Genomic DNA, 27122 nt, shown 5'->3' with positions numbered 1-27122 from the left:
TAAAAAAAAAAGGAACAAGAAAAGATGTTTATTATAGTCAAGCACAAGCACAAATGGGGCACTGGTCCCCGTCCACTCCTGGACTGCAGTGTCCACGACACCCCAAGGCTATGCAACTTTCCATCTTCCTGCCAAAAGTGGCTTCAGTCTTGAGGAGGATCTGCTGGCCAACCATGCCTGTCTAGGAAGAGAATCTCCCTGGCTGGGCTCAGATAGATCAAGAAGATCTTTAGGTCAGTAGGAAGACTTATGTGGTTCACGAAGTCTTGGCTTTTCGGCGTTGGGTCCCCCAAAGCAGAATGGAGATGGATAATGTGGTGGATCCCAGAATACCGAAGAACATAAGCAGTGAGAAGGAACCCTATGAATGACAGACCAAAAAAACCCCTCACACATCATGACACCAAGGACTACATCCTAATACCTAGTTCTTTCCTAGTATACCTATCCCCTTATCCAGGGCAATTCTCTTTTCTAGATGATTTGCATTAGCTCTGGTCCTAGGGCTCTTCTTTCAGAGAGGTTCTTCTTTATGCATTTCTCTTATCCCTAATTAGAAGGCCTAATTCCTCACCTGGCGCATACACTTGTAGCCATGGAAGCCATCAGCACAGACACATTCCAAGAGACCTGGACCATCAGGTACACAGGATCCATTCTCAGGACACATTTCTGTGAGCCAGAGAAAAACAGAAGACATCACTGAATCTCACTATGTAGGTTTGTCAAATACCTGCTTCAACTTAGATTCTCTCAACTACTTCTAGGTCAAAAGCAGAAGAAAGAAGATTTCAAATAATCAGAACATAACAAAGTCAAAGAGAGAAAGACAACCTTCATATGTGGAATATAAGAAACAGCACAGAGGATCATAGGGGAAAGGAGGGAAAACTGAACGGGAAGTCATCAGAGGGAGAAAAATTGTGAAAGATTCTTTTTTATTATTATGTATAGTACATCATTAGTTTCTGATGTAGTGTTCAAAGATTCATTAGTTGTGTAGAGAGATTCTTAACTATAGGAAACAAACTGAGGGCTGCTGGAGGGGAGGCGGGTGGGGGATGGGGTAACTAGGTGATGGGCATTAAGTAGGGCACGTGATGTGATGAGCACTGGGTGTTATACACAACTGATAAATTGTTGAACACTACATCTGAAACTAATGATGTATGTTGGCTAATTAAATTTAAATAAAAAAATTTTTAAAAAGAACATAAGAACAATACATCTTACAACCTTTTCTTTCAAGGGGTTAGAGGTTCAGAAACTTGAACAAGAAGCACTTAAGCAACTTAGTACTGTCAGAGCTAAAATGAGAATATAAGGGATGAAAGTTCCTGGAAGGGTGGAGGTGAGACAGCGTACCTTGGTCCCCAGTGCTGTTGCAAAGGTTCCTTTGCCCTTGGCAGGTTTGGTTTTTTATATAAAAGGTGACAGTATTCCAGGCATTAATACCTCCGGGACAGCCGACATCTTGGGGCAGTATCCTGAACACAACACAGGCAATCATAATACACAGCCCAAAATTGCTGAGCTCACAGCACTGTCCCTCTTTGGTTCTCTCCCCAACCCTATACCCTTACTCACAGAGTCTGGAGCTGGGTAAAGCCACGGAAGGTGTTGGCCAAGTCATCCTTGAGGGGGTTTGCTTGCAGGTCTCTGCAAAGCACACACTGTTAGTGGTGTGCTCTAGGAAAACACTCTACTTCCATTCACACATCTTCCTGGGCTGGTAATCCAGTTCTCATTCTGAGTTGTCCAAGTTTGGACATTAATATTCAAACATCTTTTTAGGAGTCCATCCTCAAAGACTTTCCCATCAGCCCTTTATCATAGCTGCCGTTGGGGAGGGAGGGTAACTAGCCACTTACATGATGATGGCAGTATGTGCCTGAGGAAAGTCTGGACCAGGGTCCTTCAGAGAACAGTTCTGGAGATCCAGCCTGAGGAAACACAGTAATCAGTGTAATTGTATGTCTCTCTTCACCTACGGTAAGCTAATTTAACCCTCTTTTCAGCTAATATTAATTGAACACAGCTGTGTTCAGGGCCACAAACTAGATGCTGTGGTAGATGTTTTAATTCTGCACTGTCCAGTTCAGTCACCACTAGTTACATGTAACTATTTAAATTAGGTAAAAAAGGGGCGCCTGGGTGGCTCAGTCGTTAAGTGTCTGCCTTCGGCTCAGGTCATGATCCCAGGACCCTGGGATCGAGCCCCGCATCAGGCTCCCTGCTCGGCGGGAAGCCTGCTTCTCCCTCTCCCACTCCCCCTACTTGTGTTCCTGCTCTCGCTCTCTCTGTCAAATAAATAAATAAAATCTTTTAAAAATAAATAAATTAGGTAAAAAAAATTCAGTTTCTCATTTGCACTAGCCACATTTCAACTATTCAGTAACCACTCACCATGTGATCAGTGGCTACTATATTGGAAAGTACAGATATGGAACACTTCTATCATAGCGGGAAGTGCTATTGGACTGTACTGTTCTAACCAGTATATCTAGGCATCTGTGCATATATTGGAAGAAATTTGTTCCTTGTCTAGGTTAGTGAATCTCACATTGTAGCATTATGATTCTCAGATCCACAAAGGCCTTCAAATGGGGAAAAAAATTCAAGTCACATAAATGAAAGTTTTTTCCAAGTGCATTTTCTACCACAGACTGAAGACAAATTACTGGATATTAAGGACCATGCCACATTATTTTTCCTTCACTATCTATTGCTGTCTGTTCCTCTATTTTTCAAATATTTGCTGAGTGCCTTTTTTTTTTAAAAAAGATTTTATTTATTTATTTGACAGAGAGTGAGAGAGCACAAGCAGGGGGTGGCAGAGGGAGAGGGAGAAGCAGACTCCCCACTGAGCAGGGAACCCAATGCAGGGCTGACCTGAGCCAAACGCAGCCGCTTAACCAACTGAGCTGCCCAGGCACCCATACTAAGTGCCTATTAACTGCAAAAATTGGGAGAATAAAAAGAAAACCCTCAGTATCTTAGTTTTCAAGTGGCCTACAATGTAGTACAGGAAGACCATCACCAAATATAAAAACAACATAAACATTAAATTATAATCTGAAAGAAATCACAGGACAATAAATGAATAATTTTGAGTGGTACAGACACTAAGGGTTAGAAGAAGTAAAAAAAAAAAAAGATATTATTCTAGCATTGAGTGGTAGAGAGCATTCACAGAAGATGCTGGAATTAAAGGATGGGTATGTTTTAATTTGGTGGAGGAAGGAAATTTCAGATAAGGAGGCCTGAATGAACAAAGAAACAAAAGCATAATGCTTTTGGAAAGTAGGCAAGTCTGGCTCAAGCCAGACCCTCATGAAGGGTTTTAGTGGACAAATAGTTGGGAAAAAAATGTTTGAAAAGTGGATTGAGACCAATCTGTAGTGGTTAATGGTTTGAACTTTATCCTGAGGGCAACAAACAATTCTAATTTTAAAACTAGAGAGGGATGATGGGAAAAAAAATTGGTTTTCAGATAGTTTCCTATAGAGAAGTATTTAGGTAATTAGGGATAAAGGAGAATGGAAGCAAGACAGACGACATTTAGGACTCTGAAGTGAGGGTGCACTCAAGAGGAAATGTTTAATAGGAAGCTAGAAGTACTCATGTGTACCTTCAGGTTGGAGAGGTGGCCAAGGATACTAAAAGAGATCTAGTTTGGGGAACACCTGCATGGTGGTTACAGCTGAAGCTATACGAAGAGAGAATCCTGAGTGTAAAGGAAGAAAATGCAGGGACTAACCTTCATAAGGGGACAGAATCTGCAGAAGAGGAATCTGCCTCAAAGACAAACATGAATTAACTGGAAGGGAGGAATACCCTATTAATAAATTGCCTTGGAGGCTAACGGAGCCATTTCATGGAGATATACACTAAGTAATCCAGAATTGAAAATTAAAGAACAAAACTTCTTTTAAGAGGAAGCCGTAGGGGCGCCGGGGCGGCTCAGTTGGTTAAGCATCTGCCTTCAGCTCAGGTCATGATCCTGGAGTCCTGGGACAGAGCCCCACAAACGGGCTCCCTGCTCAGTGTGGGGAGTCAGCCTCTCTGCCCCTGCTCCCCTACTCTCTTGCTCACTCTCTCAAATAAATAAATAACCTCTTAAAAAAAAAATAAGAGGAAGCCATAAGAGGTTTTTTTTTTAATGGGCAAAAATTATGACTTCTATGCAGTTTCAACCAGGAAGAATCACAGGATTGTTTACCTACCTAAAAATGCTGTAACACATTTAAATGTATGAGAATCATGATTTGGATGCCCCCAAAACAGGCACGGATATTTATCCCAAAAGCCAATCAGGCAAGCCTTCAAGAATCTGGGGGGAGAGGGGGTGCCTGGGTGGCTCAGTGGGTTAAGTGTTGGACTCCTGATCTCCACCCAAGTCTTGAACTCAGGGTCCTAAGTTCAAACCCCACATTGGGCATAAAGCCTACTTTAAAAAAAAAAAAAGGAATCCGGTTTGGGAACTCTTCCAGTATCCAGAGTTGTCTTTTCCTCCCTCACCCTACAATGGTGCCCTCCTGATTCAGGCAGCAGCGGGAGTGCAGCATTAGCTCTGGTGTCTGCTTACAATAAAGGGTCACTTCTGACAAATCTCGCACACTCCCTGGACACAGCATGCATATCTGCAGAAGAGAGAAAACTATTAGAATTCCAGAAAGAAAAGCCAAGAAAAGAACAAATAGGTAGCAAAAGTTAACTACCAGTAAGCACACTCTTCAGAATCCCTTTAACACTGGGCAGGTAAGTGTCCTATCTTTATATGTCAAGTGTGCCTAGGGGATTCATTTCTTCGCCTAGAGCCAGGAGCTAAATCAGCACACTAGAGACTTTCTGCACCAGACCTTGCCCAGGAAAAGCCCTCATCTTTGAAGATCACTGTTCGAACATATTTATTATGCCCTCTCCAGTGACTTCTCAATCTGACAGACCCGGTTTGGCCAGGTATAAAAGCACCGCCGGCATACAAAGAACTCATCAAGCTTTACACAAGGTAAGTACTGCAGAGCACCATATACGGCATCCGCGCGTGACGAGCTTGAAGAAGAGCCAGAGGGCTCGCGGTAACCGAAAAACTTAAGGTTATTCAAAGATTAAGGAACAAGGAGATCAAATTTTAAAGGTCTACGTCAGCAGGGCGAGGACACCGGGAGACCTGCGCGGCGTGAGTACTCAGGAGCTGGAGCCGGCTGGGCTACAGCTAGGAAAGCCTCAGGGACCAAATCGGAGCCACGGGCGGGCTGGGGAGAGAGAGCCGAGGGCCGGCGAGCGCGAAACAAGGTTGCCCAGCACCTCTGCTTCAGCCCGACCTCTAACTTGCTTCTGTACCTCGGGTAACGCCAGAGCCCTTTCCGCGCCCAGAGCGAGGAGCAGGGTCGCTGCCCAAGGGACCAGGAACGAAAGGCTGCCCGGCCCGCAAAGAGCCATTTTTTGCTCCGTTCGTCCTTCTCAGCGCCTCGCGAGACTTGCGCGTGTGGCTCCGCCCTGCCAGGGCGTGGCCTAGTCCCCCGGCACAGGCTGGGGCTTGCGGCTGCTCGAGGAGGTCAGAGCTCTTCTCTGCGCGCCCCGGTCCCCGTTAGGGCGGACTGGCCAACCCCCTCTCCTTTTCCCCTGTTAGCGAAGGCCTCCCCGCCGCCGCTCTTTCAGCTCCGTATTCCTCGCTTCCGGACGCCGAGGTCGCGTCACCGCAGTGGCTCGGGGCCCACTCCGTCCGCCCTCAGTAAACATGGCGGCGCCACGTGAGGCGGCCAGGGGGCGCTCCGCCCCCCCGCTGTCACTCAGCCCGCATACGGCAGGCCCGGTTCGGCCACTCCGCTGCACCCAAAGGTGGAGACCCGGCAAATGGGCCGCACCCGGGCGGGCCAGCGCATGGGGGCCAATGCCCAGAGGCTCCCGAGAGTGGCGCGGGAGCGGGGAGGGGCAGGGCGAGTTGGTTCCCCGCGTGGAGGCGTGGGAAGATCTGAGTTGAGACCGCGTGGTGTAGTAGTGGTTAAGCTACCTCACGTGTGGAGGGAAGGCGGGAAGCCAGCAAATAAAGAGGGTAAGGGTGATAGAAGAGTGAAGGGCAAACCCCGGCGGGAGGAGACGAGCCGGGGGAGGCTCCGGGCACCCTGGCACCATCACCTCAGTCCGGAGACCGCGTGGCGGCGGGATCCTTGGTGAGGAGGGAGGGGCGGGGTAGGCGCTTGCCTGCCTTCTCAACTCCTTTTCCTTCCCAGAAAAACGGAGCGATGTTTATCTCAGGACAAACGACTGGACCTTCCTAGACCTGGCGGAGCCACGGAGGTAAGGGAAAGGCGAGCGCTACCCCAGGGTAGCCCTGGGGAGCCCCGCGCCTGGAGGGACTGAGTGTTGCCTTTGATTAGGGCCAGGCAAAATCTCATCAAAGCTGACTCATCTTGAGTGGCCGACCCCGGCTGCGGTATGTGGAATCAACTTGAAAGGATTTACTTTCAGCTGGCTGGCACGTTCTCTAAGGCGTTGGTAGTTCTTAGCCTTTTAATGAGGATACCGAAGCTTTCAGACTTCGAGGAATTCTAGGCACAAGGGCAGGTTTTGAAGGAATATTTTTTGGGACAGTTGGTCCTGCAGTGGCCCCCTTTGCCTTTTGTAGGAGTCAAGGCAATTCAGTGCAGGCCGTCAAAGGGGGTACGGTGGTGTGGAATGATGGTCTTCCGTTTCTGCATGTGTCATACTTTTAGAAAGGGGTCTCACAGCCCACTCTTTGTACCCTGTGTGTTACAGTTTTAGTGAAAGCACTCTGCTCTTTTGGTTCCTCTTTTCTCAGAGAAATGCAAGTCCATGGGGGTTTAGAGCAGTGTAGTTTTTAGAAAGCCACTAACTATCCTGTTCGCAGAATCAGAATCCTGTCTGAGGAACACTTTGTTACTGGGTCAGGTTTTTCTGGTCTTGCCTGGCTCTGTCTTCAGCCATCCAGGAAGGTTCTCTACACCTCATGCAAATAGAATTCTATCTAGAAGCTTCACCAGTTTACCCCAGCAGGAGAGTCTCCAGTTCTGTATGTCTGTGTTCTAGTCTACACTGAGATCGTTTTTCTTTTCCGTAACCAGCGTAGCCTTATCACTAACCCTTTACAGCTACGCATTCTTATTTGCACACAGCAGACACCTTTTCTTATTCTCCAGTATTTTCCATCACCTCTATCATAGTAAAATTTGCCAAAGAGGAGTGGGAACTAAAGATGTTGCAATGTACAAAGGCCCAGGGCATCTTTAGGTTAAACCAGCGTGGCCTGTTGGGAACACTATTCTGGGTACGAACATTTGTGACTCATAGAACATGTGATCCTAGAGTTGCTGCCTCTGATATCCTCTCTTTGTTGGCCCCACGGGGTTCAGAGTTCAGGTTTGGTCTCTGTAAGACCATATCTTGCCAGCCGGGCGACATCTGCCCAAGAACACAGTATGAGTGAACCAGAAGACAGCCAGGCTGATCTTTCTCCTAGTGGGCAAGAACAGAAAACGTAGGTTATATTAATGTGTATCTAGATTAGTTGGAATCTAAACTTTGTTCCATGAATGACTGACTACAATTAGCATTCTGCTCCCGCCCTGGTTCTAGGAATAGTAAGCATGGGCCCCTTGGTAAATCACCTGTCCTACCTGCAGATAGCACTCTTTCTTTCTCCCTTGTTTTGTATCATGCTATGTGACCTTAGGGAAGTTCTTTAACTTTTCTGACTCCGTTTCCTTGAGAGCTAGAGAGTGTTCACTTAAAGTTCATAAACAGAGATGGTGTTTTAAAAGTGATAGCAGGGGTGCCTGGGTGGCTCAGTTGGTTAAGCGACTGCCTTCGGCTCAGGTCATGATCCTGGAGTCCCGGGATCGAGTCCCACATCAGGCTCCCTGCTCAGCAGGGGGTCTGCTTCTCTCTCTGACCCTCTTCCCTCTCGTGCTCTCTCTCATTTTCTCTCTCTCAAATAAATAAATAAAATCTTTATAATAAAATAAAAGCGATAGCAAAGGGTACTTTTTCATTATCGTTATCAAAGTTTGTAAAGCTCACGGCACGCAGCTGGGTTACAAGAAGTAAGAGCTGAGTTGCTTCACTAAAAAAAAAAAAAGAAAAGAGGGGGTGTTCAAAAGGGATTAACTGTCATCATTTAGGCTATCTGTAAACCTGGCATGCTTTGGTAATTTTTTCTCCATATCAATGAGTGTGTTGTGGGTATCTTCTAAAGACATTATGGTATAAATGAAGAGTGGATGGATGGGGAATCAGTAGACCTGAGCTCTAATCTAGACTGACAATAATTGGCTCTGTGGTTCTGGAAAGATCAGTTGAGTCATCTGGGCCTCAGTATCTTTGTTGGTAACTGAGGGGGGTCGTGATAGTGATCTCTGAATGTTCCCTTAAGTTTTGAAGTAGCATAATCCTGTCCTTGTTCTGAGGATAATGCTGATGATGCTGTATTTCTTTGAGGATTAGTATTTTTGGTGCAGGAGTCAGAAAAGCAACTTTCCCGTTTCCCTGGGCTCCTACTTTCTAATTCCCTCTAGCACACAGTGCCAAGTGTGACTTACAGTGGAAGCCTAATCTAGCTAGGAATGCTGTTGAATGTGAGCTCCCCGTTCCCCACTCTGGAGCCTCTAGGACTGAGCTGGAGTTTGGGGGCCATATGGTGATAGGGCCATTTGGATCACATTGATTGGTTGGTTCCCTGAAGGGGCCAGAGCAAATAGCTGCTGAGCTTCACTCCGCCCCTAAATCCTGATTTCACCTCACCTACTTATAGAGCCAGACCCTCAGCTTCTGCTCAGCTCCAGACAAACACAGCTTCTCCAGGCAGCGCTGCCTCAGAACAGAGATTACTTCTCTAGGTAGGTTCCTGCTCCAGGAGGGGAGGCACGCTTTCCCTGGCTGTTCCCTTGCCCCCAGCTCCCTGGCTGGTTTGCTTCTCTGTATCATAACTCTGAACTCCTGGCTCCCGCACATTGCCCTCACACTTTTGAATCCCAGCACTCTCCCCGGATCTGCTATTGACTGTAGTGTTGCTGAGAGATGGGTGGCAGGGCTTATCTAGTAGTGCTGGGGAGAACAAAGTGCTTGGCCTGGGGATATGTGGAATGGAGTTTGGGGCTGCCTTGTAGGTAATCGCACTGGGGATCAGTGCTGAGAAGGGGTCCTGTTAGGAAGGTGACACTGGGAATAGGGGAGATGGGAGCTGAGGCTGGGGAAAGAGAGGAAGCCATGCTGTTATTAGTCTCCCTTTCTTCTTCCCTGCTGGGCTGTGGTGCCAGGCTGGGGTCTGCTGGCTTAGTACGCTGTAGTGGCTGGGTCTGTGCCTGCAAGTGGGGGCAGGGAAGTCCTTAAGAAGAAATGTGGGCTAGAGTTGATTTTTCATTTGTGATTGGGGTGGAAACCTAAGAAGGTTCGTTTTTTGTTTTTGTTTTTGAAGCTTTAATTTATCTTAGAAAGGAGGGTGAGGGGCAGAGGGAGAGAAAATCTCAAGCAGACTCCACACTGAGCGCAGAGCCTGACACAGGGTTCGATCTCACGATCTAACTGCACCCCCCAGGCGCCCCAAGAAGGTTGTTATATTTCACAGCTGTGTATGCCCAAAATGATCTTGGACAAGCAGTTGTCTCCTGGCTGTCTCACTCTGCTGCTTCCTTCCTCCCCTACCAAATCCATACTAGGATCTCTAGACCTACAAGGGCTGTACAGAGCTGGCTGGTCCAGGTTTGATGGGTGTGGGATATACAGGCCTGAGAATGGGTGCCCATGAAGGCAGGGTAAGCCTGACTAGGAGCTGATTCCTTTGCAGCTCACTTGGACAATGTCACTTGGTGGAGAAGGACTGTGAGATCGTGGCTAGAAGCCAGGTTGTAGCCACCTGCCTGCCACTGCCCAGCTGAGTGGCAGCCCAGAGCCCAGGAGCAGCACGTGGCTGCTAGATACAGACACGGCGAAGATATGAGTGTGGGGGTGAGCACCTCTGCTCCCCTGCTCCCAGCCTCAGACACAAACACTGTCACATCTACCTTCTCCCTCGTGGACTATGTAGTGTTTGTGCTGCTGCTGGTTCTCTCCCTTGCTATTGGGCTCTACCATGCCTTTCGTGGCTGGGGCCGGCATACTGTTGGCCAACTGCTCATGGCAGACCGAAAAATGAGCTGTCTTCCTGTGGCTCTGTCTCTGCTGGCCACCTTCCAATCAGCCGTGGCCATCTTGGGTGTGCCGTCTGAGATCTACCGATTTGGGACCCAGTATTGGTTCCTGGGCTGCTGCTATTTTCTGGGCCTGCTGATCCCTGCACACGTCTTCATCCCTGTCTTCTACCGCCTGCATCTCACCAGTGCCTATGAGGTGAGTGGGGAGGAAGAGGAGCACATAGGGCCATCAGGGGCAGGAATAGAAAGAAGGACGAGGCCATATATGAGGGATCTGGGTCTCTGGACCTCTTCTGCTTAATGAGAACGATGGGACACATTGTGTGTTTCCAAGTTCTTTCTGGGTGAGGTCAGGTGGGGAGAGAAGGAGGGTCCCGTGCAGAGAGGCCCAGAGCAGATATGAGTTGAATATTCCTTCACGTTCCTGGGTTTCTTGAGGGAAGTCGAATTGTGGGGTAGAGTAGGGAGGAATACTTTTACTTATCTATATATGTGTATACATGTACATACATATTTTTATCTAGTACCTGGAGCTCCGATTCAATAAAGCTGTGCGGGTTTGTGGGACCATGACCTTCATCTTTCAGATGGTAAGTAGAAATGAGGGTAGAATTTGAGCTTGAGAGAGAGACCCAAACTCTGGGTATGTTGAAGCATTCTGAGCTTTTCCTGCTCTCAAACTGGCAAGACTGAAGGTCCCACTAGGGGTCAGTGTTCCTGAAGCCATCAGAGGCATCCTGCTTCCCATTCCTTCCAGTTGCAGCACAGTCACTATGGTGGCAGCAAGCCAAGATTTGGAAGAAAGGAGAGGGAAGTGAGCCGAGACGAAGGGAGGCCATTAGATTATTGGAGCTGAGGTCCATTTTTTCCCTTCCCTCTGCCCACCTTCCATTCCCCTCCCCCTCACGTTCTCTTTTCTATACGCAACAGGTGATCTACATGGGAGTCGTGCTCTATGCACCATCATTGGCCCTCAATGCAGGTGAGGAGTCACAGCCCTTGGCTCTCAGCCACAGCCGACTGGGAAAACACCTTTGGGAGGGGCAGGTAGAGGAGAGTGTGCAGAAAAGAATCTGACCTTGGCCAGGGAGTTACTTCCCTGCATGGGCTCTTGACTGGTCTCTGCTGGAGGTGGAAGTGCCTTGGCTCACCTCACCCGAAAGCTAATCAAACATTACTGTGTCTCATCTGAACTGGTGAATCAACACCTTTTGGTGGGATTCAAACATTTTTTTTCCATTGTGGTGAACGATTTATTTTGTCCTTAATGACCAAATGCCTTACGTCTTACTGGGGTTTTTCTGGTTTCTCTGTTGGGAAACCCTCTTCCAGAGACAGGAATGTGGTTTTTATCTGTTTACAGTGACTGGCTTTGACCTGTGGCTGTCAGTGCTGACCCTAGGCGTTGTTTGTACTGTCTATACTGCTCTGGTAAGTGTAGTAAGTCTTAGGAGAGGGAGGGGAGATGGGAAGGAAAAAAAGGAAGGGATGAGGTAAAAACGTAGGTGAGGTGGGATGGAGCTCTGGAGTGGGACGAGACAGGTTGTAGGAGATGGGCTGGGACTTTGGTGGGGTAGGAGACGGGCTGGGACTGATGTCAACAGAGGCTCAGCGGTTATGCCCCTGGTGGCAGTATATCGTCCCTTGCTGGTGGTAGGTATGGTGTCTTCACTTGTGGATGGTTTTAAAGACGTCTGTGGCAGGCATGCTTTCTTTGCCTTGCAGGGCGGGCTGAAGGCAGTCATCTGGACAGACGTGTTCCAGACGCTGGTCATGTTCCTAGGGCAGCTGGTGGTTATCATTGTGGGGTCAGTCAAGGTGGGCGGCTTGGGGCATGTGTGGAAAGTGGCTTCCCAGCATGGCCGCATCTCTGGGATCGTGTAAGTACACCCCTTCCCCTGGCTGGGGTCTGTAGTGCCTGGGGGCCGGGCCCATCCTAGAGCCTGAACTCAGGGCTGCAGTAAACAGGACAAGCTGTGGAAGCCTTAGGGGCAGCAGTGAGACAGGTGGGAAGCTGGCACTGCAGAGATGGAGGGTGATCACAGGGATCTGGCTGGTGGGTAAGGAGGGTGAAGATGTTTTTAGTACCTGGCATGCGGCTGTGGGTTGGGAGGGCTAGAACCCTTCCTCCATCTTGCTGTGATGTTTCTTGTGTCCACCCAGTTCTTGCCTTCAGTAGCTCCTTTGCCCTGCAGCAGCGTCTCTGCTCTGCCCCCCGTTGTAGGAGTGTGAGGAAGGCTGTGTCTGTCTGGGGCTATGCCACAGTGACCAGTCGGTGTCTCTTGTAGGCTGGATCCAGATCCTTTTGTACGGCACACTTTTTGGACATTGGCTTTTGGGGGTGTCTTCATGATGCTCTCCTTGTATGGGGTGAACCAGGCTCAGGTGCAGCGCTACCTCAGTTCCCGCACGGAGAAGGCTGCTGTGCTGTGAGTACAGGGACAGGAAGACCAGGGAGGAAAAGAGGAGAGGGGGCCCCGTTCCACGGGGCAGGTGGGAGTTGGGGCAGGATGCCAGAGCATACACACACACCCGTTGGGGTCAGGATATGGGTCTGCTTTCTGGAGCTCGGAGACACGCCTGAGGGTGTCTGTTAACAGCCTCTGTCTCCTTGGTACTGGTCTCTCTGCAGCTCCTGCTATGCAGTCTTCCCTTGCCAGCAGTTGGTTCTTTGCATGAGCTGCCTCATTGGCTTGGTCATGTTTGTCTACTACCAGGAGTATCCCATGAGCACCCAGCAGGCTCAAGCAGCCCCTGACCAGGTGAGAAGTCCTCCCTGGCACCCTTCTCTGCCCATGAGGGCCAACCTGGCTCCCCAGAAGGAGTGTCTGGTTGGCTGCAGAAAGGACTCTCACCTTGGGTAGGAAATGGATGTAAGTTGTTTTCCATTTGGGATTCTACAGTCTAGCACATGAGGGGCCTAGCCCCTGGCCGGCATCACCTAATCATAGTGCTCACCCTGCTGGGGTGGGGACCTGCCTTTATTACTGGCTCACCACTGTGCACCGTGCACTTTGCTGGGAGCTGTCGCATACCTGGTCTCCTGTAATTCTTAAAACAGTCTCATTTTACAGAAAAGAAAAAAAGCCTCATCGAGGTGGCTGGAATGCTCATCACACTGCTGGTCAGGGGCAGGGGTGGGGCCTGAACTGCGTCTTTCTCTACCTAGAGCCCATTTTCTCTTCACTAACTGGGACACCCTCAGTGCTTAGCCCCCTTCTTAATCACCCACTCTCCATAGACTGGTAGGGGCACGTGCAGGGGGCTTCCCCCACGCTTCACTCTGGGGAAGGGAAGGGTTCCTCTCTCAAGAGAGCTGTGCACTTCTGCTCTGCCTGCAGTTCGTCCTGTATTTTGTGATGGATCTCCTGAAAGACCTGCCAGGCCTGCCTGGGCTCTTTGTTGCCTGCCTCTTCAGTGGCTCCCTCAGGTACCCTCTTCGACCATTTCCCTCAGGCTTGGTGCAGCTGAGCCCTACTTGGCCCAAGGTGACAGGTAGAAGAGGGGATCTCTGAGTTTCTCAATGTGCCCATCCATCTGTAGATGACGAGGGACAGCTCATCTGTGTAGAATAGAGCATGTCCTCTCCCAGGGGTCCCCCTTGCTGGTGAAGGATTCTTCTAGGAATTGATTGTACTTGATCAAAACCTGTATCCCATTCAGAAAGGACAAGTGCCCTTGCCTTCTGGGCCTCTTCCTCAGCTGCCAACCGTGAGGACAGCTTCTGGCTGCATATGTCCTCTCCTGCCTTTAGGGTGCTGTTCCTCAGTAGGGCCGCTGTTGGTTTTGCCTCTCAGCTCCCAGACTCAGCACAGCTCGTCTTTGTCTTCCTCCTTTCAGCACCATATCTTCTGCTTTTAACTCATTGGCAACTGTTACGATGGAAGATCTGATCCGACCCTGGTTCCCTCAATTCTCTGAAGTCCAGGCCATCATGCTTTCGAGAATCCTCGGTGGGATTATGCTTCCTCGTTTTTTCAGTTGTATTCTTTCTAAAACACATCCTAAGCACTGTCATCAGTCTGCTTCACAGCACCAGCTTTAGTCTGGGTTCAGTGCTTGCCAAACGAAGCACACAACCTTGACATCTCAGGGCATTCCCTGGGAAGGTCTCTGAGTTACATAGGTGGGAAGACCAGGTGGGAGGGACCTGGAGCTGGGGCAGGAAGGAATATGCCGTTTCCAAGGACACAGAGGTAATGGTTTGGCTGGGGAAGGAGCTTTGCTCTACTTTTTCTTCTTTTAAATGTGTTAACTTATTTCTGCCTCTTTCCTCCCTTCTTTTTCCCAGCCTTTGGCTATGGGCTACTTTGTCTGGGAATGGCGTATATTTCTTCCCAGATGGGACCCGTGCTACAGGTAAGGACTATGCAGAGAAGAAAGCAATTTTTAAGGGAGAAAGGAGCGGATTGAAACAGGAAGTTGAGGAAGACAGCTGAAGTGAAGGGAATGGTATAGGGATAGGTGTCAAAAATGCACCTTTGATGGACCACCGTTAGCTGCGTTCCCTAGAGTTATTCCCAGGACATTGTCAGCTCAGAGTCATCTAGGGAGGACAACCCAAAGTACATTCCCTTCACATTCCCGGGATTTGCCCTCTGGAATCCTGCATTCTGATGTTTCCAGGTAGAAGATACAGACAGATCTGACAAGTGGGGTGCTGAGACATTGGCAGGTGGCCATGCTTTACATTGGTGAGGCTGGGGTTCTCTGACCCTGAATGTTCTCTCGTTTTTTCCTCAACCCTGTCCTCCACAGGCAGCACTCAGCATCTTTGGCATGGTTGGGGGGCCGCTGCTCGGACTCTTCTGTCTTGGGATGTTCTTTCCTTGTGCCAACCCTTCTGTGAGTGATCCATCTGGCTCCACAGTTGTGTACAGGGGTGGACCTGAGAATTATCTTGGCAGGGCTCTCCCCATGAGTTCTGGGAACTGGCGTGAAGATTTATTAGGGCTGGCATCATGACAGGAGAATGTGTTGTGTCTCTGGGCAGGGTGCCATTGTGGGCCTGTTGGCTGGACTCATCATGGCCTTCTGGATCGGCATTGGGAGCATAGTGACCAACATGGCCTCCGGCATGGCACCCTCTCCCGCTAATATATCCAGCTTTTCCCTGCCTAGCAACCTGACCTCTGTCACCATGACCACACTGATGCCCTCAACCACCCTTTCCAAGTGAGTTGGGGCTTGCTCTCTCCTTGGTGAGAATAGCTCATTTTTGAGGGGTTTCCCAGGGGTCTTGCTAAGGGATGGGCCACCAGAGTCCTCAGGGAAATGTTAGGTGTTGGGTCCCAACATCCGGGGACTATGTCCCTGAGGAATGCCCTGTCAGTGATTGCTAACTGTCCTCATTCCGGTTCTCCCCAGGCCTACAGGGCTGCAGCGTCTCTACTCCTTGTCGTATTTATGGTACAGCGCACACAACTCAACCACAGTTATTGTGGTGGGCCTGATTGTCAGTCTGCTCACTGGTGAGGGCGTGTGGAATGGGGACCCAGAGAAGTGAGACTGAGGGAGGCCACTCAGGGAATCTGGACTCGGTGGCGGGGACTGACCCTGCCCTCTGAGCTCCTTGGGCTTCTTGGCTGAGCTCTGGGAGGTGGGTAGGGGCTGGGAACTCAGAGCCCTGAGAACAGATGGCTTGCTGGGTGTGCCCTGGTTACATGGTAGGAGACTCAGAAGTGCCTTTGCCTTCAGGGGGAATGCGGGGCCGGACCCTGAATCCTCGGACCATTTACCCAGTGTTACCAAAGCTCATCGCCCTGCTGCCCCTGTCCTGTCAGAAGCGATTTCACTGCATAAGCTACAGCCAGGTAGCAGCTATGTTGTCCAGATTATACCCTCCCCTCCCTCTCTTACTGCCGGACCTTCCAGATTCTCTTCCCTCCCTTTCCTTTCTCCTCCCCAGCAGCTCTCATTATTTGTCTGAACCTGGACCATCCCCCAGTAACTGCCCTGGCTTCTACCCTCAGGGGAGTGCTGACTTGGTGGGTAGAAGGGTCTCAGCCCAGAGAGGTGCCCAGTGTGCTGGCCTTTCCTCTCACTACCGCCCCCACACCACCACCACCACCACCACCACCACTCACCTCATGCTTTGCTCCTCCCTTTCTCCCCCACTGCCCTTTGCTGATCTCCCTTCCAGCAGGGATCAAAGCAGGGTCTTCACCTTTTCTGCCTGAGTTCCTTCACGCCTTTGTCTCATGTTCATCCCACCCCCTCCACTCCCTTTGCTCTGTGTTCTCCAGGATCTCTCAGTGGACACTGCTACATTTCCGGAAAAGATGAGTAATGGGATGTTGAAGAACAGCAGAGACAAGGAGGTCATGGCAGTGCCTGAGGAAAGCTCAGCCCACCAAGGGAACAGCCCCACCTTCATCCTCCAGGAGACCTCACTGTGATCTAGGCTTAGGTCCCAGTGCCAGAGGCCATCCTGTAGTACAGTGATGAGTTAGGTGATACACAGTGTAGAGACAATCGAGGACTGGATTATCTAGCCCACCAAAGGACCTTGTTTTTAGGTGTTTGGGTTGCAGTAGAAGCTATCATGTCATGGGAAGTGTTGAGGGTAGGAAAGGATTTTTACTTGTCCCTTGACAGCCTATTCTCTATAGAGGACGGGGCTTGCAGGGGATAGGATTTTGCTAGAAAAGGGGATCGAAGCAAATCCTCTGGGAAACGGGAAATGGCTTCCAATTAACCATCACCAGGCTCCTTTGAAGTGAATAGAAATAGTAGTGCTAGTTACCACTACTCTGGGGCCTGGTTTCACAAGGTTGGCCATGTTTACCATGAAACACAAAGCTGTCTTAGTCAGCTGTTGCTTCTCTTGTGGTACTAATTTAAGGATAGATTCTGTCAGCCACAAAGGGTCCGTAACTACTTTCTCATTATCTGTGACGCCCAGGCCCCTCTCATTCTTGTCTACCTCCATTCTTGAGGGGGAGGGTTTGGTGTCCCTGAGAGACCTCAGAGTGACATTCATCTCGCTTGCATAGACTAGGGAAGCTTTCCACCTCACTGTCCCCACCCTCCACCTATGTCATGGGCACTTGGGGGCAGAGCAAATATTGATCTGAGAAACCAGGGCATGACCAGGTCCACTGTGGAGTATGCCATTCACCTGGCACACCACTCTAGTGTCATTTCGTTGTTCATGTTCATGTTTCCTTTTTGGAGTTTCTTTCCCACAGATCTTTGTTCCAAGGGAATAAAAACTTACTGGACCTAGAATCTGGGCTTCTGTACTGTTCACAGCTGTTCTTGTCATCGTCGTCGTCCCCCTGCCCCCCCTTCCCGGTCCCATCCATGGCAGGGGTAAAGTGCTTCCTCCTCCCCTGCACAGGTCTTCCTCTGCTGAGGAGAGGTGGAAGGGGACTGGCACTGGCTTGTGGAGATTTGGAGACTGGCTGGCATGTCTTCAGGGACAGCATTGGACTCATCTGGGTGGAAGATGCACACTCTCCCTCTGCTGCTTTTCATCCCCTGTGGCTCATTCTGTCTCGTGTCCCACCTCCACCTTGTCCTTGACCAGAAAAATTATTGCTGCTCAGATTTTCACTTTTGGGGCTGGAGGAAGAATGCTGTTATTTGGCTTTAAAAATAGAACGTTTGAGCTGGACTATGGTGAAGAACACTGTGCTCAAACCCCTGGGCCCGGCCCAACCCTGGACTCATCCAGCTGCTCAGAAGGAGCTCTACACAGACTCTCCAGGCCCCTCAGCAGAGAACTGATCCCAGGCAGATCTGTGGACAGTTTAAGAAAATGCCCAAGTGGACTCTGCCTTGAGGTCTGCTCTCTCGACAGCCCCTCAACCTGGGGGCTGAGGTGCCATTGCTCTTGGCTAACTACCCCACCCCACCAAGCTGCTAGAGTTCTAGACCTAACCAGGTTCCCATTTGTTCATTCTTCAACATATTTATCCACTGCCTACATGCAAGGGCCTTAAACTTGGCTACCATTTTGCATCTAAGGAAATGACTGCCACCCCTGGACCCTGTACAGGTACCACCATCATTTCAAAGTGACCTCATTTAGTCTCAGATCCTTGCCTGTTAGCTATATTTGCATAGAAAAGGTGAAAGTCCACAGGATTCAAAACTTTCAAGAATTACGATGTTTAATGGGGAAACGGTAAATACATTTGGTTCTCCATATCCATATAAAACTCTAACAGAACAAAGATGCTATGCTTCTAACAAAGTAAACTTACTCACATGATGAAAGTACCACTTGTGGGGTGCCTGGCTGGCTCAGTCGGAAGAGCAGGCAACTCTTGATCTTGGGGTTGTGAGTTTGAGCCCTACGTTGGGTGTAGAGATTACTCAAAAAATCTTTAAAAGTACCGCTTAATCCCTTTGGCTCAGGTCATGATCCCAGGGTCCTGGGATCAAGGCCCACATTGGCTCCCTGCTCAGGGGGGATCCTGCTTCTCCCTTTGCCTGCCGCTCCCCCACTTGTGTGCTCTCTCGCTCTCTGTTAAAAACAAACAAAAAATACTGCTTAATGATTATGAGGGTATAGTTGAATGCACAGACCTGGATTCAAATACCCTCTCATCCATTCAACATCCTTAAGTTTTAGTTTCCTCATCTGTTAAATATGAATTTCAGAGTTGTTTAAAGATTCAGTTACATTGCATGTAAAGGACTTAAACATTCATTAGATGTCAGTTATTGTATATTTGCTGTAGTTTTCAAAGCACTTTTCATGTACTACCTGATTTTATGCCTGGGGAGGGAGGTATGGTGCATATCATCTGCATTTTTAGTGTATAAGGTAACCAGATTGCTTGGCTGGTGAGAAGTTGAGGGGCAGAACTAGAACTCAGGTCTGTGACTCCCAGTAGCCCACCAAAGTTGTATCTCTGTTGCCAGCCAGGGAAGTGTCCGTTTGGTTGGGGTGTTCACACAGGTGGCAGGGAATCTTGAGGCAGTGGCCCAGAAAACTAATACTCTAAATGGGGTGCTACTATACCATCATTCCAAAACCTTTCTAGGTCAGTGGCTTTCAAACCTTTGACAGACCCACAGCTAAGAATATGCTCATGTTATCCCATACACTCATACATTGCATTATGTTACTAAAACACTTCATGAAAAAATGCCTCTGGGTGTAGTTCATATTTTCTGAGCTCTTCCCTTCTCATCCTGCATAATTCAGTCCTAAAGCCATTAGGTGGAGCAGTGCAAGGTAGCATTGGTGCTGGAGGCTGTCTGGTGTGCATGTCAGAGTCTGAGCCAGGGAGAGGAGGGCAACCACATAGAAGGTGGCCTGATGGGAGTTGCCAGAGCCAGTGTGTATGTGTCTATGTGTCCCACCTGGAGAATCAAAGTTTGCAGAATGAAGAGGGCATTTGCACATGGGAGCAGCCTAGCCTGGGCTGTGAGAACCTGGGAGTGAGGGCATCTGTATGGGAGAAAGACCTGCGGTCAGATGGGAGCCCAAGTAGGGTGAGGCAGTCTGGGTGTGATGTCAGCCTAAGCAGGGTGATAGACACCCACACAGGGGCCAGCCCAGTGCAAGGAGAGTTGGATTACAGCCGAGCAGAATGGTGAATAAAATCTCCAGAAAATCACAAATCCGCTCTCCTGTGGATTTGCAGTCCCAATTTCACATTGCTCAACAAGTCCAAATTTGGGACTTTGAAAGAATAATAAAACCAACTGGCAAAAATAAGAGAAAAGAGAAGACATAAATAATTCCAGAAATAACAAGGGTACGTAATTACAGATATCTAGATATTAACGTGGTAATCAGATTATGAACTACTTTAGGCCAACAAATTTGAAATTTTAGATAAAACTGGACAAATTACTAGAAAAATATCACTAAAACAGACTCCAGAAACAATAGGATAGCTGAATAGTCCTATTCCCATTAAAGAAATAGAAACAATATTAAATAAAACCATCTAATCATGAGGAAAACCCCAGGCCCACATGACTTCACTATTGAGTTCTAATCTTTGAAGGAATAAATAATTCTAAATTTATGTAAATGATTTCAGAGTATAGATGAAGAGGGAACCTTCCTGAATGTGTTTTCCGTTTTCCAGCAACACTTAAAGCATAAATTTTAAATGTCTTTTATCATAGCATCAATCCAATACCAAAACCAGACAGAGACAGCATAAGAAGAAAGGAAAACTATTGGTCAATATTACAAACATAGCTGCAAAATCACAAAATATTAGTGAACTGAATTCAGCAATGTATATAAAAAAGATAATATATCATCATTGAGTTTATCTCAGAAATGAGAGGTTGTTTTAACAATAGAAACTCAAATAATATGATCCTTAACATTAACAGAGCAAAAATCTCACTATCTTAACAGAAGCAGAAACAGAGTTTCATGAAGTTCAACATTCATTTAGGAGAAAAGCTAGCACTAGAAGGACTTTCTTAACCTGATTAAGGGTATCTGTGAAAAGAATCTACAACAAAACTTTTAAAACTATAACCAAAATTAAAGGTAAAATAATTTAATTCTTTTAACTCTAATCAAAAGTGTTTTTTTTTTAAGATTTTATTTATTTGAGAGAGAGCGAGAGCACAAGAGGGGGGAGCAGGAGAGGGAGAAGCAGACTCCCTGCTGAGAAGGGAGCCTGCATGCAGGACTCGATCCCGGGACTCCAGGATCATGACCTAAGCCGAAGGCAGTCTCTTAACCAACTGAGCCACCCAGGCACCCTCAAAGTTGTTTTTTTAAAAAGGGAAACAGTGGGGGGAAAATTGATGATGAGGTTTGAAAGTTATCTCTTAGAGATCAGGAACAAGATAAAGATGCTTGCTATTATAATTTCATTTCACCTTTGTACTTGATATTCTAGCGAGCACACAAAAGCTCAAAACAAAGGAAAAGTGATGAATTTGACATGTTAAAAACTTTTCAGTGAGGGGCGCCTGGGTGGCTCAGATGGTTAAGCGTCTGCCTTTGGCTCAGGTCATGATCCCGGGGTCCTGGAATTGAGCCCCGCATCGGGCTCCTGGCTCAGCGAGGAGCCTGCTTCTCCCTCTCCCTCTGCCTCTCTCCCGGCTGATGCTCTCTCTCTCTCTCTCTCTGTATCTCTGCGTCTCAGATGAATGAATAAAGTCTTTAAAAATAAAAAAATAAAAATAAAATAAAAACTTTTCAGTGAAAGACATCATTAAAAGTGAAAAAGACAACATAGAAAAAGGGAAAATAAAGTTGCAACACATATATCTGACTTAAAGAACATATGACAGGCCCCTGGGTGGCTCAGTTAAGTGTCTGCCTTTGGCTCAGGTCATGATCCCAGGCTCCCCCTGGTTGTGTTCCCTCTCTCGCTGTGTCTCTCTCTGTCAAATAAATAAAAAAAATCTTTTTAAAAAATGACCATAAAGAACTAAGAACATAAAAAAGACATCTCAAAAATGGGGGAAAGATTTGAATTGACATTTTACAAATGAGGAAATCCAAATGATCTATAAATATGACAAAAAGAATTCAGTCTTATTAGTAACCAGGGATATGACGATTAAAACCAAAATAACATGCAATTACATACTTAACCAAACTGGCAAAAAATGACTCCAAATCGACTTGATTTGTGCCAAGGTGACTGCAATTAGTGCAAATGTTCAGAGTGAAAAGGGCAAATTACATCTTAGTATTAGCATGAAAGAAAATAGTTTTAACTTCAGTGACTCCCTGATAAGGTCCCAGAGAGCCCTAGGGGTTGGTGGACTACACTTTAGAAATTGTTACCTTAAGCAAGGAGTTGTACAAGAACTTTCTTAGGAACAGAATAGCGCCAAACTGGAGACAACCCCAAAGTCCATAAAAACTAGTGTTACATTCTTACAGGAATGCTATCTAGCAATGACAAAAAAATTAGCCACAGCCACACAAAAGTGGCTGATCAAAAGAAAGCAAAGTCATGGAAGAAGACACTGATTCCATTTGTTAAAGTTCAAAACAGAAAAAACTATACAAGGTGGTGAGACCATTTTTTCAAAAAAGCAAGGGACAGGCGCCTGGGTGGCTCAGTCGTTAAGCGTCTGCCTTCGGCTCAGGTCATGATCCCAGGGTCCTGGGATGGAGCCCCGCATTGGGCTCCCTGCTCTGGGGGAAGCCTGCTTCTCCCTCTCCCACTCCCCCCCTGCTTGTTCCCTCTCGCTGTGTCTCTCTCTGTCAAATAAATAAATGAAATCTTAAAAAATTAAAAAAACTAAAAAGCAAGGGAATGATTAACCTAAAGCCAGGAGATGACCTCAAGCGAAGTATGGATAATGTGATCAGGGAGGGGCTTTGCAGGCACCTGCCAGTATTCTAGTTCTTCACTGAACGGGAATATCATAAAGGTTCACTTTAAACATTACATGTCTTATAGGCTCTATATACATTTTTCTTTTTTCTTTTGATTTTTATTAAAGATTTTATTTATTTATTTATTTGACAGAGAGAGCGAGAGAGAGAACACAAGCAGGGGGAGTGGGAGAGGGAGAAGAAGTCTTCCCCCAGAGCAGGGAGCCCGATGTGGGGCTCGATCCCAGGACCCTGGGATCATGACCTGAGCAGTAGGCAGATGCTTAACGACTGAGCCACCCAGGCGCCCCTCTATGTACATTTTTCAGTAAAAAATTTTAATCTGCTAATATCATTCACTCACATAGCTGTCTCTCCTAACATATTAAGAAGAAAGGCAAGATGCAGAATAATATATGTCACTGTAGTAAAAATGATGTGGAAAAGACCACATTAATACTTGTTTGTACCTGCACAAAGTGTCTCTGGAAGGGTACAGAAAAAACTTACAGTGATGAAGAGGGGAATCTCCCTGCCTGTGAAAGGTGATGGGGTGGCCAGAAGACAGAGGTGGGGGGGTCACCTTGTCTCTCATCTCTCTACACTTTCTTATACATTTTGATGTTGAACAATTCACGTATTACCAATACTAAAATATATTTTTTTAAGATTTTATTTGTTTATTCATGAGAGACAGAGGGAGAGAGAGAAAGAGAGAGAGAGAGAAGCAGAGGGAGAAACAGGCTCCCAAGGAGCAGGGAGCCCGATGCGGAACTCGATCCCAGGACCCCGGGATCGTGACCTGAGCCGAAGGCAGATGCTTAACCATCTGAGCCACCCAGGCGCCCAATACTAAAATATTTTTAAAGCGCTACACATCTGGAAGTTTAAAAAATACTTTTAAATAAACCTGTATCAAAGATAAAACTGGAAATTTTAAACCATTTAAACTGGAAAATATAAACCATTTCAGAATTATATTGCAACTAGAGCATTACAGAGCAATTAGACAAGCAATCTTTTAAATGTTGAACAATCTGATGGGTAAAAAAAAAAATATTCCATTTAATTTACTTTTCTTGAATATAATTGAGTTTGAGCACCTTCACCTTTTCTCTTTCTCCCCCTCTCCTGTTTCCCCTCTTCTCCATCTCCTTTTTCTCCTCCTCTACCTCCTTCTTTTTTGGTTTGGATTTTTTTGTGAGTTTCCTGATCATACCCTCTGTTGATTTAAAGAATTGTTGTCAGAATTCTGTATATATTCTGGATATTAATTCCATGCAATAATTTACCCCCACACTTTCCCCTGCTTTTTTTACTTTCCCTTTTCTTATAACTTCTGTTAGAGCATTTCTTTTAACAGAAGTTTTAAATTTTGAGAACAGAGCGCCTGGGTGGCTCAGTTGGTTAAGCGACTGCCTTTGGCTCAGGTCATGATCCCGGAGTCCTGGGATCGGGGTCCCGCATCGGGCTCCCTGCTCAGCAGGGAGTCTGCGTCTCCCTCTGACCCTCCCCCCTCTCATGTGCTCTCTCTCTCATTCTTTCTCTCAAATAAATAAATAAAATCTTTAAAAAAAAAAAACAAAAAAAATTTTGAAAACAAATCTCTCAGTTTTTTATGGCTCTTCTGGGTTTTGTGTCTTGTTTAGGCAGGCATTCACCCCAATATTATTTAAACTATAGTTTAAAAATCTTTAAGATATTTTGATGGACTCTGAAAAACAAGCTGAAGGTTCTAGAGGGGAGGGGGGTGAGGGGATGGGTTAGCCTGGTGATGGGTATTAAAGAGGGCACATTCTGCGTGGAGCACTGGGTGTTATGCACAAACAATTAATCATGGAACACTACATCAAAAACTAATGATGTATGGTGATTAACATAACAATAAAAATCTTTAAGATATTTTAACTTTTTCCCTCTAAATGTTTAATTATTTGTACCAGCTGTGTTTGATGTGATGGGGAAAAATAATGTTGTTTTTTCTTCGGTGGATAGCCAATTATCTCACATGATTTGTTGAAAAAGCCACCCTTCCTTCATAGATTTAAATGTTGCCGCTATCAAAATTAACTAACTAAATAAATAAGCGTTGTCTCTAATCATAAACATTTGCACAGATATATGGATGTTTCGCACTTTATTCCACTGATGTATTTTTATCCCTTCATTGTAGGTTGCTAAATCTGTGTTATGTTTACATAGCTTTATATACCTTTATATTCATATTTTCATATATTATAGGGCAAATTCCCACTCAATATTCTTTTTCAGATTTTGGGGACTGTTATTGAACATTTTCGCTTGCAGAAAAGAATCAGAATTGTATTAAAATTTTTTTTCTCATTGTTTTAATTTGCATTTCCTTGGTGATATATGTTGTAGAGCATCTTTCCATATGCTTATTTAATGTATCTTTGATGAGGTGTCTGGTAAGGTCTTTGGCCTTTTTTTTAATTGGATTGTTGTCTTGTTGAGTTTTAAGAGTTCTTTGTATATCTTGGATGATACTCCTTTTTTTTTTTTAAAGATTTTATTTATTTATTTGACAGAGAGAGACATAGCGAGAGAGGGAACACAAGCAGGGGGAGTGGGAGAGGGAGAAGCAGGCTTCCCGCGGAGCAGGGAGCCCGATGTGGGACTCAGTCCCAGGACCCCAGGATCATGACCTGAGCCGAAGGCAGACGCTTAACGACTGAGCCACCCAGGCGCCCTTGGATGATACTCCTTTATCAGATGTCTTTCAAATATTCTTTCAGAGCATTTCCGTTTTTAGGATTTTATGCCACAGATACGCTTGCACACAGGTACACAGACGTATATGCAAGGATAATATAAATTACAATTAGATGATAAAACTACAAATTAGAAGGAAAAAAATATTTGTCTCAGACTGGGCTCTTTGTTGCAAGCAGTAGAAGTAACTTTGGCTGATGAGCAGAAAGTCGTTTGTTATAAAGAACATGGTTGTGAGGACTAGAGAATAGGCTTGATGATAATCCTCAAGAATTACAGCCACAAATCACATATATAAATAGCCTGATGTGTTAAAGGCCCAGAAGAATTCTGCTGCCACCAAAAACTAGATGCTAAATTTGCACTGCCACCAAGAACCTGACTGCAATTGCAACTGTCACTCACACCAGCGCCACTAATATCTCTTCTGCATCAGGAACTTGGGCTTTGTAACCCATGATGCCCCCAAAGCCATAAAGCCATGCTGCACCCTTGCCAGCATAATAGGTGTCCTACCCAAAGTCCATTTCCTCCTGGGGTCCATTTCTGATTTGGAGATTGGCATGGATACAGGTTGGTGGAGTTTCAAAGGAGACTGGAGAGTGAATATTTCCACGAACATGAAAAATGTTCCAAAGGAGTTGGCCAACCAGAAAACATGACAAATGTCCGTTGAAGTGTCTATTAATTGGAGATAGCTAATAGGTTACAGCACCTCCATGCATTAGGAGACAATGCAGCTCTTGAACAGAGTAAGTAGTTTGAAAAATAATGATGTGGGAGAATCTCCAAGATATAATTAATATGTATCATATTCTGTCATTTTTATCTTAAAAAGAGCTATGCATATGTATATATTTGTCCAGGTATACAAAAGTCTGGAAGCATACACAAGACCCTGATAACAATGGCTGCTTCTGGAGAAGGGAAAAAGGAGACCAGGCTGGATGGGGGACGTATTGGTCTGAATTCTGTATATGCCATATGCATATACAATCTATTCAAAATTTTAAAAAGTAAAAATGTTTGCCACATATACAAATTGTGGCCAGTAAACATTTCATAAATTCTTTCACTTCAGGATGTTTGGAAATAAAGCCAGTGAACAGTGGGTATTGTCTACATTGGGATTAAAAGTGAGAGCACAAATACCACTGAGGCTGATGATATCTCAGGGTCAACAACCTCAACTTCGTCTGGTCTATAGGTTGCGCATCTCAAACCCCAAACTGTGAAACAGCATCCACCTGTCCCATAAAACTGGCGTGCCTGGCTAGCACTCCCCAAGCACCCAGTTCAGATCTCTGAAGCTGTCAGTGACTCTGAGGACACAGAGAACTGTTAATAATTATTCCATCCTAAGGAGCAAGAAATGGTCTCCTGCCCACCCCAGAAAGTCTGGGAGGGTTTCTGTGATTCTTTTTTTTTTTAATTTAAGATTTTTATTTATTCATGAGAGACAGAGGGGGAGAGAGAAGCAGAGGGAGAAGCAGGCTCCCAAGGAGCAAGGAGCCCGATGCGGGACTCGATCCCAGGACCCTGGGATCATGACCTGAGCTGAAGGCAGATGCTTAACCATCTGAGCCACCCAGGTGCCCAGGTTTCTGTGATTCTTTTGTGAGAAGTTGAGAAAGACCCAAGTGACATTATGAGGCCAGGAGATGTTATAACAAAATAGTTTTGTTTATCTGGGTAGGAGACTGGGTCTATTAACCACAGCCATTTAAACACCCACTGAGTGAGATTCAAAATACTTTCAGGTGAATTATTTAAGATGCTTCCAGCAGCATAAACAGAGTACCCCAACTAAAAGAAGCTCAAACAGTGAGGATATTCATTATTTCACATAACAAGAAGCCTGGTGAAAAGAATTCCAGAGCTGCCTCATTCAGAAGTTCAACAATGGCAGAGTTCTGGCTCAATCTCTCTGACTTACTTAAGACTTTTCCTTCATGGTGACAAAATGA

The 27122-nt window shown here is 46.5% G+C and overlaps 2 protein-coding genes across 11 annotated transcripts; one reads left to right on the top strand and one right to left on the bottom strand.

Annotated features, from left to right (window-relative positions):
* Positions 1-12: 12 nt before the first annotated feature.
* On the bottom strand, positions 13-5625 carry ATRAID (all-trans retinoic acid induced differentiation factor). Its single transcript, XM_027624289.1, has 7 exons — positions 5347-5625; positions 4522-4643; positions 1872-1943; positions 1588-1659; positions 1366-1487; positions 575-672; positions 13-361 (listed from the first exon to the last, which is right to left on the bottom strand). The coding sequence occupies exons 1-7, from the start codon at positions 5443-5445 to the stop codon at positions 257-259; spliced, it is 690 nt and encodes a 229-aa protein (XP_027480090.1). The 5' UTR covers positions 5446-5625; the 3' UTR covers positions 13-256.
* Positions 5074-17381, top strand: SLC5A6 (solute carrier family 5 member 6). 10 transcript variants are annotated; one of them, XM_027624282.2, is made up of 18 exons: positions 5074-5182; positions 6237-6303; positions 8774-8858; positions 9806-10347; positions 10676-10741; positions 11082-11133; positions 11515-11582; positions 11877-12031; positions 12440-12580; positions 12784-12913; positions 13493-13581; positions 13992-14104; positions 14443-14510; positions 14910-14996; positions 15145-15326; positions 15519-15622; positions 15849-15967; positions 16397-17381. In XM_027624282.2, the coding sequence occupies exons 4-18, from the start codon at positions 9955-9957 to the stop codon at positions 16547-16549; spliced, it is 1920 nt and encodes a 639-aa protein (XP_027480083.1). In that variant the 5' UTR covers positions 5074-5182; positions 6237-6303; positions 8774-8858; positions 9806-9954; the 3' UTR covers positions 16550-17381. The 10 variants fall into 10 exon arrangements, with proteins under 10 accessions (XP_027480083.1, XP_027480085.1, XP_027480082.1 ...); XM_027624281.2 differs by lacking the exon at positions 5074-5182 and adding an exon at positions 5523-5560; XM_027624279.2 differs by lacking the exon at positions 5074-5182 and adding an exon at positions 5596-5844 and having other exon boundaries at positions 10199-10347; positions 15849-15964.
* The last annotated feature ends 9741 nt before the right edge of the window (positions 17382-27122 follow it).

This window comes from Zalophus californianus, chromosome 8, assembly GCF_009762305.2.
Source record: "Zalophus californianus isolate mZalCal1 chromosome 8, mZalCal1.pri.v2, whole genome shotgun sequence".
Taxonomy (NCBI): Eukaryota; Metazoa; Chordata; class Mammalia; order Carnivora; family Otariidae; genus Zalophus; species Zalophus californianus.
The sequence above is the reverse complement of the archived record's forward strand: the minus strand, read 5'-3'. Positions and strand labels throughout refer to the sequence as shown.

Coding starts and splice junctions, on each gene's coding strand:
- ATRAID (XM_027624289.1), bottom strand. CDS start 5,445: ATGGCTCTTTGCGGGCCGGGCAGCCTTTCGTTCCTGGTCCCTTGGGCA. Junction 1,488..1,587: donor TTTACCCAGCTCCAGACTCT/GTGAGTAAGGGT, acceptor TGTTGTGTTCAG/GATACTGCCCCAAGATGTCG. Junction 362..574: donor GCTACAAGTGTATGCGCCAG/GTGAGGAATTAG, acceptor TGTCATTCATAG/GGTTCCTTCTCACTGCTTAT.
- SLC5A6 (XM_027624278.2), top strand. CDS start 5,744: ATGGCGGCGCCACGTGAGGCGGCCAGGGGGCGCTCCGCCCCCCCGCTG. Junction 13,582..13,991: donor CTCTTCAGTGGCTCCCTCAG/GTACCCTCTTCG, acceptor TCCTCCTTTCAG/CACCATATCTTCTGCTTTTA. Junction 15,968..16,396: donor GCATAAGCTACAGCCAGGTA/GCAGCTATGTTG, acceptor TGTGTTCTCCAG/GATCTCTCAGTGGACACTGC.